This window comes from Moschus berezovskii, chromosome 20 (assembly GCF_049115385.1).
Source record: "Moschus berezovskii isolate FMDL1 chromosome 20, NW_MosBer_1.0, whole genome shotgun sequence".
In the NCBI taxonomy this organism is placed as follows: domain Eukaryota; kingdom Metazoa; phylum Chordata; class Mammalia; order Artiodactyla; family Moschidae; genus Moschus; species Moschus berezovskii.
Window position 1 is genome coordinate 57,139,995 of NC_142479.1, and position 15,231 is coordinate 57,155,225.

General features: G+C 49.4%; 1 protein-coding gene across 3 annotated transcripts in view; it reads right to left on the reverse strand.

The window, feature by feature from the left end:
• PLEKHM1 (pleckstrin homology and RUN domain containing M1) overlaps window positions 1-14,763 on the reverse strand; it is a 56,131-nt gene extending 41,368 nt beyond the window's left edge. Inside the window, exons 1-5 of one of the 3 annotated variants that reach the window (XM_055408096.2) lie at window positions 14,622-14,763; window positions 11,614-11,776; window positions 8,029-8,117; window positions 4,524-4,771; window positions 2,182-2,808 (exon numbers count right to left, since the gene is read on the reverse strand). In XM_055408096.2, the coding sequence (XP_055264071.2) occupies window positions 2,182-2,808; window positions 4,524-4,771; window positions 8,029-8,076 (923 nt within the window). In that variant the 5' untranslated portion in view covers window positions 8,077-8,117; window positions 11,614-11,776; window positions 14,622-14,763. Of the gene's footprint in view, window positions 1-2,181; window positions 2,809-4,523; window positions 4,772-8,028; window positions 8,118-11,613; window positions 11,777-11,829; window positions 11,896-14,621 lie in introns of those variants that run through there. The other 2 variants (XM_055408097.2, XM_088829177.1) reach the window with 2 other exon arrangements.
• Window positions 14,764-15,231: the final 468 nt, after the last annotated feature.

Consider the following 15,231-nt stretch of genomic DNA (forward strand, 5'->3'; position numbering starts at 1 on the left):
TCCCACACAGGTGGGAGCCCTGTAAAGCCCTGAACCAAGGAGAGGGGCAGGGCAGGGACAGCGTTGTGGAAAGAAGGTCCTAACTGCAGCTGATGGGAAAACGGGTCCTACCTGGAGGGAATGCTTCATAAACAGTGACCGTTTTTACCTATTAGATGAGCCAACATCCATAAGTTTGCTAAAATCTTCTGTTGTCAATGATGAGAGGACACAGGCATTCCCCTGATGAAGTGTAGATAGGCAACATCTATGAAAATTATTAATTAATCTACCCCTTGGTTCAGTAATTTTTCTTCCGGGAATTTACTGAACAGAGAGAATTTGCATAGACCTAAAGGGCCATATTCACAGGTTATTTTAGAAACCCTGAACTCCAATGTCCATTAAACTCAGGGATGATTCAATAAACTAAGGTACACTCATACAGTGGACAAATATGTAATAGAAAAAGAAGCTCTGATAAGATCTCCCAAATAAGGTATGTGTGTTTGTGTTAATCACTCAGTCATGTCTGACTCTTTGTGATCCCATGAACTGTAGCCTACCAGGTTCCTCTGTCCATGGAATTCTCCAGGCCAGAATACTGGAGTGGGTTGCCATATCCTTCTCTAGGGGATCTTTCCAACCCAGGGATCGAACCTGGGTCTCCTACATTGCGGGCAGATTCTTTACCACTGAGCTACAGGGAAACCCTGGTAAGGTATAGAATGGTGTATTTATGATTTATACTAGCTTTTGTGGAAAGAAGTGGGGAAATAAGAAACAAGAGATAAAGGACTTCCCCTGTGGTCCAGTGGTAACGAATCTGACTTCAGTGTAGGGGACGTGGGTTTAATCCCTGGTCGGGGAACTAGGATCCCATATACCATGAGGTAACTAAGCCCGTGTACCCCAACTACTAAGCCTGTGCTCTAGAGCCCATGAGCCACGTGTGCCACAACCAGATAAGCCTGTGTGCATCATAGCTAGAGAAAGCCCATGTACAGCAACGAAGACTAGCGCAGCCAAAAAGAGAAATAAGAAAGATAATAACCGATAAAGGAAAAGAATCTATTTAGTTTAGTTTTAGTTTAGTCACTCAGTCGTGTCTGACTCTTTGCGACCCCATGAATCACAGCACACCAGGCCTCCCTGTCTATCACCAACTCCCAGAGTTCACTCAAACCGGATATATATACATGTATATCTCTCTGAGGCTAACACAACATTGTAAATCATCTATACTTCAATTAAAAGAAATAAGAAAGAAAAAGTTCAAATCTATATATTCACACATGGTATAGCTGGATTTAGAGACACTGGAAAAATATGTAAGAAATTAATATTTATGGTTAAAGAAGTTGGAGAGATTTTTCACTGTACACATTTTAGATTTTTTTTAACCCTAAAAATAGATGATCAAAAACCAATGTTAAAAAGCCTGAATGAAGGAAGGCTCTGCCGAGGCTCCTGTCTCCAGTCAAGTTTGTCACTCCATGTCCTCCTCCTCCACACACTCGCTCGTCCCCATTTGCCTGCCACTCCTGTGCAGGCATCACCCAGGTTTTATGTCCTCCAGACAACCTTCCGTGAGGTCCCAGAAGATCACGCTGTGCACTGTGCTTCACTGTATTTTTTGGAAGTTGTATACAGAGCTCTGAATTATTGGTTTCCTTCTCTCTAGATGAAGATGACAATGATATTTGACATTGAAACTCAGACAGACTAACTAACTTGATACAGGTCACCTAAGACAGAGCTGGGGCTGGGACCAGCTCTAAAGGCATCCCAGGGATTTCCCTGCTGGACCATGCTAAGACTCCATGCTCCCAATGCAGGGGCCGGGGTTCGATCCCTGATCAGGGAACTAGATCTGACAAGCCACAGCAAGAGTTCCCATGCCATAACTAAAGATCCTGCATACCACAACGAAGATGGAAGAGCTCAAGTGTTGCAACTAACTTGGCACAGACAAATAAATAAATATTTTTAAAAAATGCATCCTATGCATTCTCCCCACTAGTCCCAGTTTGCCTCCAGGTACAGCTCCCAGCAACTCTGGTCCCTGAGGTCTATGACCTCTCTGTCTGTCCTTCTGCCCTAACAGAGTCCTGGGCTCAGTGCCAGGCAATCAGGAAGGGCAGGAGGACAAGAGGAAGAGAAGCAGGGAGGAAGGGGGAGGGGTGGGGGAGGGGAACTCACTCTTGCAGAGACATGTCCGAGTCGTCGGCGTTGGCCATCCCCAGATCTGAGTCATAAGACATGGGCTCCTCGGAACGGTCTGGACTCTTGGAGCCATTCTCTTGGAGGAGGCAGCTGTCAGAGTTGAGGCTGCAAGAGAGCTGGGATGAACTGGCCGTGTCCAGGCTGAGGGAGGAGGCGGTGAGCTGCCGGTTCCGTCGGATCTTGTGGCCTGAGTGCTGGACTTCGATGTCCTCTGAGCCCGAGGAATGGGAGATGGAGTCCAGAGACTCCTTCCGCTGCAGTTCAGCTCCAGGGGTAGTGAGGGGGTCGAGCTCTGAGAGTGGGCAGAGCCCCGAGAGGGCCAGCGGGGTGAGCGTCCACTCGTTGAGGATGGCAGACTTGTAGGAGAGCTCAAAGGACAGGGATGTCAGGCCCTGAAGGAAGCTCAGGAGGAACTCGCCCTCCTCGGCGTCACGGAGCAGGGCCGTGGGCTGGTAGTACTCGCACAGGCGGGCCTGCTCCTGTAGCAGCAGCTTCAGGTAGCACTCCATCAGGCCGTCATTGAGGGCCAGCCGCAGCCAGGCCCGGCAGCGGCCCACGTCCGTGCTCACAAAGATCAGGTGCTCCAACTCCGAGATGATGTGTCTGGGAAGATGGAGAACAGACACATTTCAAGAAATGACTGCCAGTCACCGAGATGTCATTTTATCCACTGGTTAGCAAGAGCCAGGAACAATGACTGCAAGTATACATAGGCATGAAAAATTCTTGGATAACAGCATTTGAAGGGGAATTCAGAAAGATTCAGCTGTAACGCCCAGTATTCTTAGGTTGGTATCATGAAGGATCAGTGCCATCTTCATGACAACTATCTGTCTGGCCTGACAACACCTGCTCATCTGGGACACGTCTGTTGAGCCCCCAGGACTCAAAAGTCTTTGGAGCTGTGAAGACACGGAGTCAAGACATGGTCCCTACCCTCGGTCCAGGTAATGACTTTTCAAGGGCACACTGAGGTGAGCCCTATTATTAGCAGCACTGTGGTGGGGGCCAAGCAATCATTTCTGGGTTGAAAGGGGGTCTCTGCACTGGGCCTTGAGGGATTTAAAGAGGCAAAGATGGAAGAACTTTCAAGGCGTAAGAGACTGATAGAGAAAAAGGCATAAAGGGGAGAAAAGCAACAGACTATAACAGGAGTGGGGAGCGCTCTGGTTACAGCCTGGGGAGAAGTGGAAGATAGGGTTGCAAGGCGAGGTAATAATACAGGGTCTCGAGTATCAAACAGGGGAAGCAGAGTGGGGCAATGGTGCCCACACCTGGCTGTGCATTAGAACTCTGTAGAGAATGAGACCAGGATACAGGTTCCGGGACCCCAGGCAAGTGAATCAGACCCCAGCCTGACACATGGCAGCCTATGGCTACAGGGTTTTGCTCAGGAAAGCTACACGTCCACAGCTATGCAGACTTCAAGGTAGGGTGTTCCATCCCAGCCCCATGTGTACCAAACTCAGCTCCTAAAATGTTTCCGCCTGCTGTAAATACCCCTCCTCTGACTATACCATCCCCGGTGCATGGCTCCTCCATGGGAGCACTGACCATACTCTGCAGAACCCAGGGATGGAGCTCTGGTCAGCTTAAGCTCGCTAAAGGCTGGCTGACTGACCGAAGAAAAGACAGAAGGCGATAAGGGGACACTTAGGCACTTGCACCCAGGTAAGAACCTGAGACAGGGCAGCAGCAGTAGGCACAAAAAGGAATATTCGAGACTGACAGGACACCTTGGGGCAGGATTGACAGGACACCAGGGGCATTTAATAGACCAGAGAGGCTCCATGCCAGCTGCCTGCTCCAAAGTCCAGGTGGTTTAGGGCAGGGCAGGCAAGACAAATGTCTCAGGGCACACATTCAGATGCTCTAGCTGGAGGCTGCTCTTCTTAAATTGAAAAAAAAAAAAAAAAAAAAGCCCTACCTCCTTACAAGTATGATACTTAGCACACAAATATACAAACATCTTCAGGCAGGGTCAGCAAATTTCTGGAAAGCGGCAGACAGTAAAGATTTTAGGCTTTGCAGGCCGTACAGCTTCTGTTGCAACTACAGAATTTGCCAAAGGATGGAAAAAAGAAGGCTCCTGCTTCCACTCAGGGTGCCCAGCCCAGGGGTCTGACACTGCCCCAGGCCACTGCCTGAGGGGCTCCCTGAGGCTTGGTCTAACACTACCCTCCTCTGGGCCATCTCCTCTCCACGACACAGGGCTCCCTGTGGCTTCCCACAGAAAAGTCCTGGAAGCAAGAGCCCAGAGCCCCACATTCTGAAGCTCCACCCCGACGTGAACTCCACCCCCACCCAGCGGCTCTCACTTGTGGGTGACAGCTTTCAGGAGAGGCCAGAAGACGGGCTGAGGCAGAGGCTTCTGGTGGGCGCCTTTCTTCCTCTTCCCTCCGGCCTCGGCGCGGATGTGCTTGGCGTGCAGGCCGTGGATGAAGACGGCTTCCAGGGCGCTGCACATGCTGTTGGCATCTCCGTCTTCGCTTGTGACCACCGCGTCCGAGGACACGTATTGCTTCTGCAGTGCCTTCACAGCGCCCACTAGCTTCTTCTTGATGACCTGGGCGGCGCCAGACACAACACAGGTCTTTAGGGGCTCCTGCGGTGACCTCTGCAATGTCACGCTGCTTGTCGCCAAACACGTGGGTCCCCATGCAAGCACAAATCTGTGTATCTATGCAACAAGACTAGGATAGGCCGGGACTTCCCTGATGGTCCAATGGCTAAGACTGTGCACCCTCAATGCAGGGGTCCCTGGTCAGGGAGCTAGAGCCCACATGCCCCAACTAAATATATGGCATGCAGCAACAAAGATCCAGTGCAGCCAAATAAATTAAAATTTTTTCTTTTTTAAAATTTTTTAAAAAGAAAATCAAAAATTTTTAATTAAAAAAAAAAAAAAATTTAGTACAGGCTAATGGTAGAAAATAAAGAGAAAGAAGAAAAAGAAAAAAATCACACTGAAAGGTTATTATTATTATTTTTTTGCAAAGATATTTGTGGGGTTTTTTTGCTTGGTTTTCAGATTTTTAATTTATTTACTTATTTACTGGCCATGCCATGAGGCTTACAGGATCTTAGTTCCCCAACCAGGGATTGAACCCGGGCCACAGCAGTGAAGGCACCAGGTCCGAACCACTGGACTGCCAGGGAACTGCCTGTTTGCTTGTTTTTTAAACCAAACTTCAGTGAGCTGACAGCCATATAAACCTTGTGTTTAAGTACTGACTCCATCATAGTTACAGATATGGGAGCTGAAGTAATTCATCTAGGGCGGGAGTGAGATTTTTCCATCTTAATCATATGACCAACATTCCACAGAGAGTCAATAAGTTAAGAGGCAAAAAGTGCTGTGTTAGAACAATAAAAACGCCCAGAAACAGGAGCGTGGTTTATAGGAAGAAAGATCCTAGACCTGGCAGTCAGAGCCTGAGTTTAGTCTTAGTTCTGGTAGTCACCACCTGGGTCACCTCAGATATTCCACTTAAGCTCTCTGAGCCTCAATTTCCCATCTGTTATACAGAAATAATACTTTGTGATTTACAGCACTGGAGCGGGGGTACTCTTTGAGGGCAGGACTAGCTTTTTATTCATCCTCGTGCCCCCAATGGTCCTGGTTCTCGGCATGTGTACTCGGTAAATGTTTGCTAAATGAATAAATCATAAAACATACATAGGAGTCTTCGCTGGTGGTCCAGTGGTTAAGAAACCACCTTGGGATTCAGGGGAAGAAGCCAGGGTTTGATCCCTGGTCAGGGAATTAAGATCCCACCTGCCTTGGGGCAATGAAGCCCAAACGCTGTAACTAAAGAGCCTGTGAGCCACAACGAGAGAAAGCCTATATTTAAATACACATAAAGCCCTTTGGAAATACAGAGTTAAGATTGGCCTAGCATAATAGAAGTACATATGTCAAAATTACCTACCGGTTTGGAAAAGGACTGGAAGGGATTACAGAAAAACTGGTTTGAATTATTAGGTGACAGGATTATGGACAAATATCTCACTGGTTTTTATTTTAGACAACACAATCCATGTTAATGTTCTTTGCAAAATTAAATGTTTTTTTTGTTAGAACAGCTTTAATGAGACATAATTTACATATCATAAAATCCACTCATTAAAACACATAGTTCGGTGGTTTTTAGTACATTCACAGAACTGTGCAACCATTTCTACTATCTAATTTTAGAACATTTCATTGCCCTCAAAAGAAACCCTGTACCCATTAGCAATCACTCACTATTCCCGTCTTCCCCCAACCTCTGGCAACCACTGATCTACTTTCTGTCTCTATGGATTTGCCTATTTTCTGGACATTTCATATAAATGGAATCATACAACACGCAGCCTTTTGTCTGACTTCTTTTACTTAGTATGTTTTCAAGTTTATCGGTGGTGTAGCATGGATCAGTAGTTCATTCCTTTTTATTGCTAAATAATATTCCATTGCACAGATATATCACATTTTATTTATGCATTCGTCAATTAATAGATATTTGGGCTGTTTCTGCTTTTTTTGGCTGCAATGTTGCTATGAACATTCACGTACAAGTTTTTGTGTAGACATATGTTTTCAGTTCTCTTGGGTTTTGCTGGGTTGTATGTAACACTGTTTCACTTTTTGAGGAACTATCAAAGTGTTTTCCACAATGGCTATACCATTTTACACTCCCACCAGCAAGGGATGCCGGTTCCAACTTCTCTACAACCTCACCAACACTCATCATTGTCTGCCATTTTCATTACAGCCATCCTAGTAGGTATGAAGAAGTATCTCACACTGTTCAGCATGTGGGATTTTAGTTCCCTTACCAGGGAGTTAACCCACATCCCCTGCAATGGAAACTCAGAGTCTTAACCACTGGACTACCTGGGAAGTCCTTCATTATGGCTTTTTTTTTTCCTTACTATTTTATTTTTAAAATTTTTATTGGAGTATAGTTGATTTATAATGTTGTATTAGTTTCAGGGGCACAGCAAAGTGAATCAGTTATATATATATATATCTCCACCCTTTAAAAAAAAAAAAAAAGATTATTTTCCCATACAGGCTGTTACAGAGTCTTGAGTAGTGACCTGTTGTACACAGCAGGTGCTCACTGTTGTTACTGTTCAGTTGCTAAGTCATGTCCAACTCTTTGCAACCCCATGGACTGTAGCACGCCAGGCTTCCCTGTCCTTCACTATCTCCTGGAGTTTGTGAAGGAGAGCGGACATGTCCCCAGTGCATGTCCATTGATTCAGTGATGCCATCCAACCACCCATCCTCTGTTGCCCCCTTCTCTTCCAGCCCTCAATCTTTCTCAGCATCAGGGTCTTTTCCAATGAGTCAGTTCTTTGCATCAGGTGGCCAAAGTATTGGTCCTTATTAGTTACCTATTTTATACATAGCAGTGTCTATATCAGTCCCAATCTCCCAATTTATCCCTCCCCCACCCTTACCCCCTGATTACCATAAGTTTGTTTCCTACACTAGTGACTTTACTTCTGTTCTCCTCATTATGGTTTTGATTTGTCTTTGTCTAATGTCTAATGATATTGAGCATCTTTTTATGTATTTATTGGTCATCTGTATATCTTCTTCAGAGAAATCCTTGGTCTTCAGGTAACCTGTATTCAATCCCCATTGTTTTATGTAAATCCCCATTTTATCACCAATAAGATGATTTGGGGCAGGATCTTTTGGGCGCAACTTTTTCTCCACCCGAGGCTTCTCTTTCTGAACAGTGCTAACTCATTTAAAAGTGAGAAAAAACAAAGACACGGCTCTCCCAGGCACTGCTTCCCCCACCCTGATCTTCCCTCGTTGCCTACCGGGATGGCAGCCCGGGGGTCCAGTCCATTCTCCACCCCTGAGAGCATTTCCACTCCAGCAGCAGCTCCCCAGGAGAATCACATGACACCTGCAGGGACAGACATGGCCATAGGAATAATCGCTGCGCCAGCCCGCCTCTTCACCACGCCTCACCCCCATCTTACGCAAACTGCAACTGAAAGGACTTTGAATACAAACGTGAAAACTGAGTGTGGATTTTAAGGAAGGAAGGAAAAAAAAGGCTGATGGATTGGACCTCATGAGGAGAGGAGCCCTGGGTGCCAAGGGTGGGTCTGTCCCAAAAGGTGGGTAGAAAGGGCCCTTTGTGCTTAGTTGCTCAGTCATGTCTGACTCTTTGTGACCCCATGGACTATAGCCTGCCAGGCTACTCTGTCCATGGGGATTCTCCAGGCAAGAATACTGGAGTGGGTTGCCCTGCACTCCTCCAGGGGGTCTTCCCAACCCAGGGACTGAACCCAGGTCTCCCACATTGCAGGTGGATTCTTTACTGTCTGAGCACCAGTGAAGCCCAAGAATACTGGAGTGGGTAGCCTATCCCTTCTCCGGGAGATCTTTCCGACCCAGGAATCAAACCAGGGTCTCCTGTACTGCAGGTGGATGCTTTACCAGCTGAGCTACCAGGGAAGCCCAGAAAGGGTCCTTCATGCCACACCAAACACTGGCACAAAAAGGCAGGGGATGAAAGGCCTTTCTGATACAGAGCTGAGGGTGCAAGGGGACTGCTGCAGCTGAAGGCGCCAAGAACCCACAGGGGCTGAGAAACAGGAGCTCACAATTCACATGCAGGGCCGGAGCCTTGCAACTGTCCCGACTCCTCTCCTACTCCAGGCTCGGCCGGCTCAGCGGGAAAAAGTACAACTGACATGGCTTCAGACAGAATGGCACTCCTGCCACACTGCTGCTTCTCCTTTGGGCATGAGGGTCTAGCCTGAACAGCGCAGGCACATGTCTAAACGGTTACAACATGGGTTCTAATCTTAATTTGCCACGAACTGACTTGGCACACTGGGCATGTATCAGACGTCTCGGATGGAGACTATGAGTGTGGACAGCACCAAGCACAGGGCCTGATGTTTACCAAGGATAAATGGTATCTCTAACCCTAGTGGACGTGGCCATCCAAATTTACAGGCAAAGAATGCCACTGCCTATATAAGCGTGTGCAGGCAGCTCAAGTCAGTATGCAGAGATATCTCTTGGGGCAGCTGGCTTTCTCCTGAGGCAACTAGGCCAAGGGTGGCATGGTGGGGGATGGTGGGGACTTTGGCCTGAACCTGAGGGGGCTGCTCCCTGGTCCCACCGCAGCAACTTGGACAGACCAGGACTAGACAAGCACACTCACATCTAAACAAATCTCGAGTGGCCACACAGCTGAGCATGAGGGGACACCAAAAAAAAAGAAAAGAAAAAAAGGGTTATTGCTGTCTCTGCTCTCAAAAACTCATGGCCCATGGAATCCCATGGCAGTCCAATGGTTAAGACTCCATGTTTCCATTGCAAGGGCTGTGAGTTCAATCCCTGGTTGGGAAACTGAGATCCCACATGCCATGTGGCGCAGCCAAAAAAAATCAACCGAAACTCACAGCCCAAAGACCTTACTAAAACCAAGGCATGCTCAATGGTTTTTGTACCTTTTACATATATCACCTCATTCATTTCTCATAACCACCCTGGGTGTGTTTTATTATCTTAGTCTGACAGATAAAAAACAGAAGCTGATGCGGATCAAGGAAATTCCCAAGATTCCAGGGCTGGTAAGTGGCCAACTCTACCACCCACTGCCAGGACAAGGGTCACCCCTGCTCAAGGGAAACCCTCAGACTGATGGAGTGTGATCACCTCCCTTCTGGAAGAGGTGGGTGTGGGCGAGGGCTGAGGCAGGGAGGGAAAAGGGGGCAGGGAGGCCTGGGGGTCCAGGTGAGGGGCTGCATGGGACACTGAGGTCAGCCTGGCAGGAAAGGTTTACAGGAGGACGTGAGTGCGACACTTGGAAGTGACAGAGGCAGTGTGGCCCTTAACAGTGGGAGATGGTCTGATTCAGTCCCTGGTCCCTGGAGCTGGCAGAGGGTAGACAGGACCCAGAGCTGACCTCCCCCAGTAAAGACACGGAGTGAGGGAGGGGTTTGGAGGGTGGCCCCTGCAGAGCCAGGCCTGGTCAGGGCGTGACAGACCACAGGATGCAACCCTTGACCTCAGGCCCTGCCTTACTGCCTCACCCTCACCTCATTCCCCCCCCCACCTACAGGGACTCTCGGGCCCTCGTCCAGTCTCCGGCTCCCAGCACCCCAGGCGGAAGGACCAGTGTTGCAGACAGTCCCTCTGGACAATGTTCCTTCCAGGCCACCTTGTGTGGCTCAGGAGGCCAAATCCAGGTGTTCTGCTCCAAGACCCTGGGCACCAATCCCCTTCAGTAATTCCAGTGGCCACAGGCCTCCCCTCAGGCCACAGGCCTCCCCTCGGGCCTGCCTCTTCTGGAAGGAGCCTCAAGCCCCACAGCTGCCCTTCCCTCAACCAGCCATAGGTCAGGACAGGAAAGGCTTAGACCTCAGCAACTCGAACAATAGCCTGGGTTCGTTAAGGCCTCATAATGAATTAACTGAAAATAATATTCACGGGCGGGGAGGTGGGGGGTAGCCCTGTTAGTAAGCAGGTGCTCCAGGCCAGAAAGGGTCTCTTTACGCGTAGACGGACGCTGAGAGGTCAGAGCAGGGCCAGACAAGTACCTGTCGCTTTTGAAACCAAGTGTCAGAAAAGCTACAGAATGACAGTGCAGAGGTGTTCAGAAGGCAATGGCCACTTGATAATTCACAAAACAGGACTGAGGCTTTGGGGTTCATGCCACACTTTAGGGCACACCTTTCTTTGCAAGAAGCCAAAGCACCCCGTCTGTGTGGGTCTGCCCCAGCATGCCTCAGGGAGGCAGGAAACAGCTCAGAAGCAGGAGTGTGATGGTTGATGACACGAGAACTTGCTGATGGAACCAGAATGGGGCTCGGTCTCCTGACTGCTGGGTCAGCATTCCGTCATTCTCCAGGCCCCCCCAGTCTACCTGCCCATGGGACGGGTTTCACTTCCTGTCCTCAGAACACTCTTCACTGACACCAAAAACCAAACCAAAGGGGTGGGGGGTGGGGCTGCAAAGAGACCTAGGCTAAAAAGAGTAAGGGAATAATGTGGGGAACACTGCTAAAAAGTTGTTCAAACACCACTGGTGGAGTTTGGCAGAAAAGGTGACTCTGTCTGCCCCTTAGGCAAATCCTAACCTTGAAAAGTCTACCTCTCCTCCTAAGTATCAATTCACCTGGGCTCAACGCTTCAAGCTTCTCTAATCTCATGTAATTCTTAAATCAATCCTGTGAGAGAAGAGTGATTATCCCCATTTTACAGAGGAGAAAACTGAGGCTCAGTAGGAATAGAATTCTCTGGTTTCCTCATTCTAAATCTTGTGTCTTTTGCCAGATCAAAGTGTCTCAGGTCTTTGATTCCAAGAGTTTCAGGCAAAACTTATTACTTTCGAACTAAGTAATAATTAACTTTGCACTCAGAAACTCAAACAATCTTACCTATCAAGTCTGTAGTCCCAATGAGCTGAGGCCAAGTCCTTTCCATGGTACCCAGGTTTCACAGTTGTCTTTTCTTAAACGTTCCAACACACAGGAAGGAATTGTTCTGGTTGCTTTTCTTTCTTACGCTGCCTGGCCTTCTATGTATGTCCAATTTCACTTCCTCCAGAGACCAAGGAAGAATGAAAAGAAAAGAATGGCTTAGATGAGACTTACACTAAAGGAAGAAAAGAACCGCTGGGCTTCTTCAGTTCTGAAACACTCCATCCATCAGTAAACAGCAGCCTCCTCTCCTTAGAGACTTCTCAGCTATTCCCAACAGCCTGCTCTCTACGGCCTGAATCCAACCCTGTAGCGGGCTATTGAGAACAGTCTGGCATTTAAGCCATCCAGCTGCTGTATGAACTGATGACTCATGGTTTTCAGTTGGAAAAGAAGGACAAAGTTATCTTCTGATTCAGAAGGGCAGCTGATCTTTCAGACATGTGAGTGCTGAGTGAGTAAACTATACCTCTTTCCACCTGAAGACAGCTGCATTTCTGGACAAGTGTCTTGAGGCAGGAGAAGGGAGTGGGGGAGAGTGTGGAACGGGCTTTGAAGTCATCAGATGCCGCTAGAGGGAGAGAAATCTCTCTCCCTGTGATTCCCAAACCAAAGGCTAGTGAGTAAGGCCAGAAATGTGAAGTCAGTGAAGACAGAGCAGTTTTCTGTCCTCCTTCCTTCCTTCCATCAATAACACCCATCTCCCCCATATTCTTGTCCCATCCTTAGGATTCCAGCAAGGACCAACTCGGAATGAATGATAACAGGAACTCTGTCTGACTCATTCACCACTGCATTTCTGGTGCCTAAAGCAACACACAGCACACAGTCGTGCTCAAAAAACATCTACTGGATGAACAGAAGAATGAAGCAAAAATAAGGCTCAGGGCAGGAATCTCCATTTCACAGGCTGAGAGAAGCTGAGGTATACAGTTCTCAGCCAGGATGGTACACTTTCCATTAAACCACCCTGCCAGCTGGCTAAAACTATTTCAATGTATTCCACCTTAATAGGGTGGGGGGTGGACACTGAAGGGAGAAGAGCATTCAACTTTTCAAAGGAGCAAGACTAAATGGCAAGAGGGCTTCCCTGGTGGTCCAGGGGCTAACATTCCATGCTCCCAATGCAGGGAGCCTAGGTTTGATCCCTGGTCAGGGAATTAGATCCTGCATGCCACAATTAAAAAGATCCTGTGTGCTACAACTAGAACTCAGTGCGCCAAATAAGTAAATAAATGTGAAAAAAAAAAAAAAGACTATGAATGGCAAACAAAGACTACTGGGGACCCTTTAAAATTGCTACCAAATGGCCTCTGAAGCCTTTAAATCCAGGTTGTCAGAATCTGAAGAGAATGTGTACCCCCAAAGCCCAGGCGATGATAAATGCTGAAAGCGGGGCCTCAGGAATGTCCCTCTGCCTCAGGTACTCAGATATCTGGGCTTCCCATGTTCATGGGTAACCAAATGGCCCAAACTCAAAGAGCCAGCACCTGCAGAAAGAGGAAGTGATTCAACAGCCGCTATACCCGCCTGAGCCTTAGCCTCCTGGGAGCCCTCTCACCTACGCTCTTTACAATGTGTAACATCATCTCTGGCATCCATTGCGTTCCCTGTGTTCAGTGTCAGGACAGGTCTGCTCTCAGCTCTAGCTGGAAGGAGCACCAGGTGAGGGTCCATAACAAGTGAGAACACACATGGACGCAGCTCTGTGAACACTGCCACACAGTGGTACTCCCTGAGCTTATTCCCGGCCAGAAAACCAACCAACAGGAAGTGATGGCCTCCATTGCCCGGCTATGAGGGAGCCAGGTGAGTGGCCATTCTTCACCTTCCAGGTATCTGGTGACACCTACCATTCCAGCGGCAGCACAAGTCATTTAATATGAATGTCAGATAAACAGTTTCAGGGGGCAAGTCCAGGGGACCAGACACCTGGGAAAAAAATCCCGACCCTGACCCAAGGCAGGGAGCTCTACTTCTCCACACTGACCTACCACCTGAGGCCCTGCCTGCACCCATCAAGCTGCTCAGTGTCTAACTGCTGGGCTCCCAGCAAGCAGTGACATTTGGCTGTTGAGGGGCAGCTGGTGAGGTTGGCAGAGGCACTCTGCACTAATTCTCAGACTGAGTGGGGACGGGGTTAAGGGAAAAACGAGTGTAGAACTGAGAAGGGGACAGCAGAGGTGAGAGAGCAGGAGACCTCATTTTTAATAAGATTGGGTGACGATGCTAAGAACTGGGCACCAAGAGTCGGGAGCAGTTTAGCAAAGACTTAGAGACAGAGTGTCCTCTGATGGTTGGAGATGGATAGGAAGTCTATGGTGGGCTAGGAAGTGAGGGGTTGAGTCTGTGAAGACAAGAGGCGCTTGAGAAAGGGCTGAGATCAGAGTTATCAAAAAGAACAACAGGGCGTCTACTTTGGTGGTGGGTCTTAAACGAGAGTGGGACAGAGATGCGGTGTTCAGGATGGGCATACCTTGGGGAGCTGGGCAGAGCGTATGGAAGATTCGGATAAGAAGGCTGATCGTGAAAAGGGCGAACCGAACCACAATCGAGGCCAGTGTGCAGCATGAGGATCGCCAAAGGGATTGAGAGGTAAAGATGACATGTGTTAGGGGGAAGTAGAGGCATGTGGTCAAGGTCGGGGTTGGAACTGGGCTACAGTGAGGTCAAGGATGAGGCTGCATTTACGCAAGACCGGTGGTGGTGGGGTGGGGTGGTAAGCCCTAGGGTCAGGTCACGAGTGGCAAATGGAGGGGACAGGCCAGCAGCGGCAGTGCGGGCAGAAGGCTAGGGTCGGAGTGGGGCGCGGAGCTTGGGCTGGGAAGGGTGAGGGCTCAGAAGCAGGGCAGTCTCAAGGCAACCAGGGGTCTGGGCTCACGGAGAGGGCTGGTGTCCCCTTGCCCATATGCGTCCCGGCCTCGCCGCCCCTCTGCTGCCCGCCTCGCCCGGGATCCTTAACTCACCGAAGGGAGAAGCGAGGGGGCGGGGGCACTGCCAGCCGCTGCAGCCCCTAAGCCTCGGATGGGACGCCGCGGCCTCCCGGCCGCTGACAACAGGAAGCGGCTCCAGCGGCGCCTGACGCCGTCACGTCAGCTCTGCGTCCGGCCCCGCCCCTGCCCGTGGAGCCAATCGTGGGGCCCGGAGGGGCCTCGGGGCGGGGCCAGCGCTCTCCTGTGCTGAAGGGGTCTCAGCCCCGGAGTAGATACGTGGTCTGGGAGGCTCACGGTCACCGTACCCTAGCGGGGCGCGGAGAAGCAAGGCGGCCGGCGCCCGGCGGAGTGCGTCCTCACTGCCCACCTTCCGCTGGATCTGTGTCAGGCGAGATCCTCCTTCTGAGTTCCCGACCTAATCTGCGTAGAACTGGGGCCGTCACTTGGCCTCCAGCGAAGGTTCCCTGCTTGTAAAATGGGACCAACGCCTACCCTATTTTTGCCTCCCCCAGGGCATCAGTGTAGCTAGATGGGCAGAGCCCAGGCCCAACTTGGAGCTTCTGTCCCGCCAGGCGTTTCTCAGGAAAAGCGTGTGTGTTTTAAGCACAGCTTGTATCAAGGGAACGCCTTGAGGTCCCCTGGG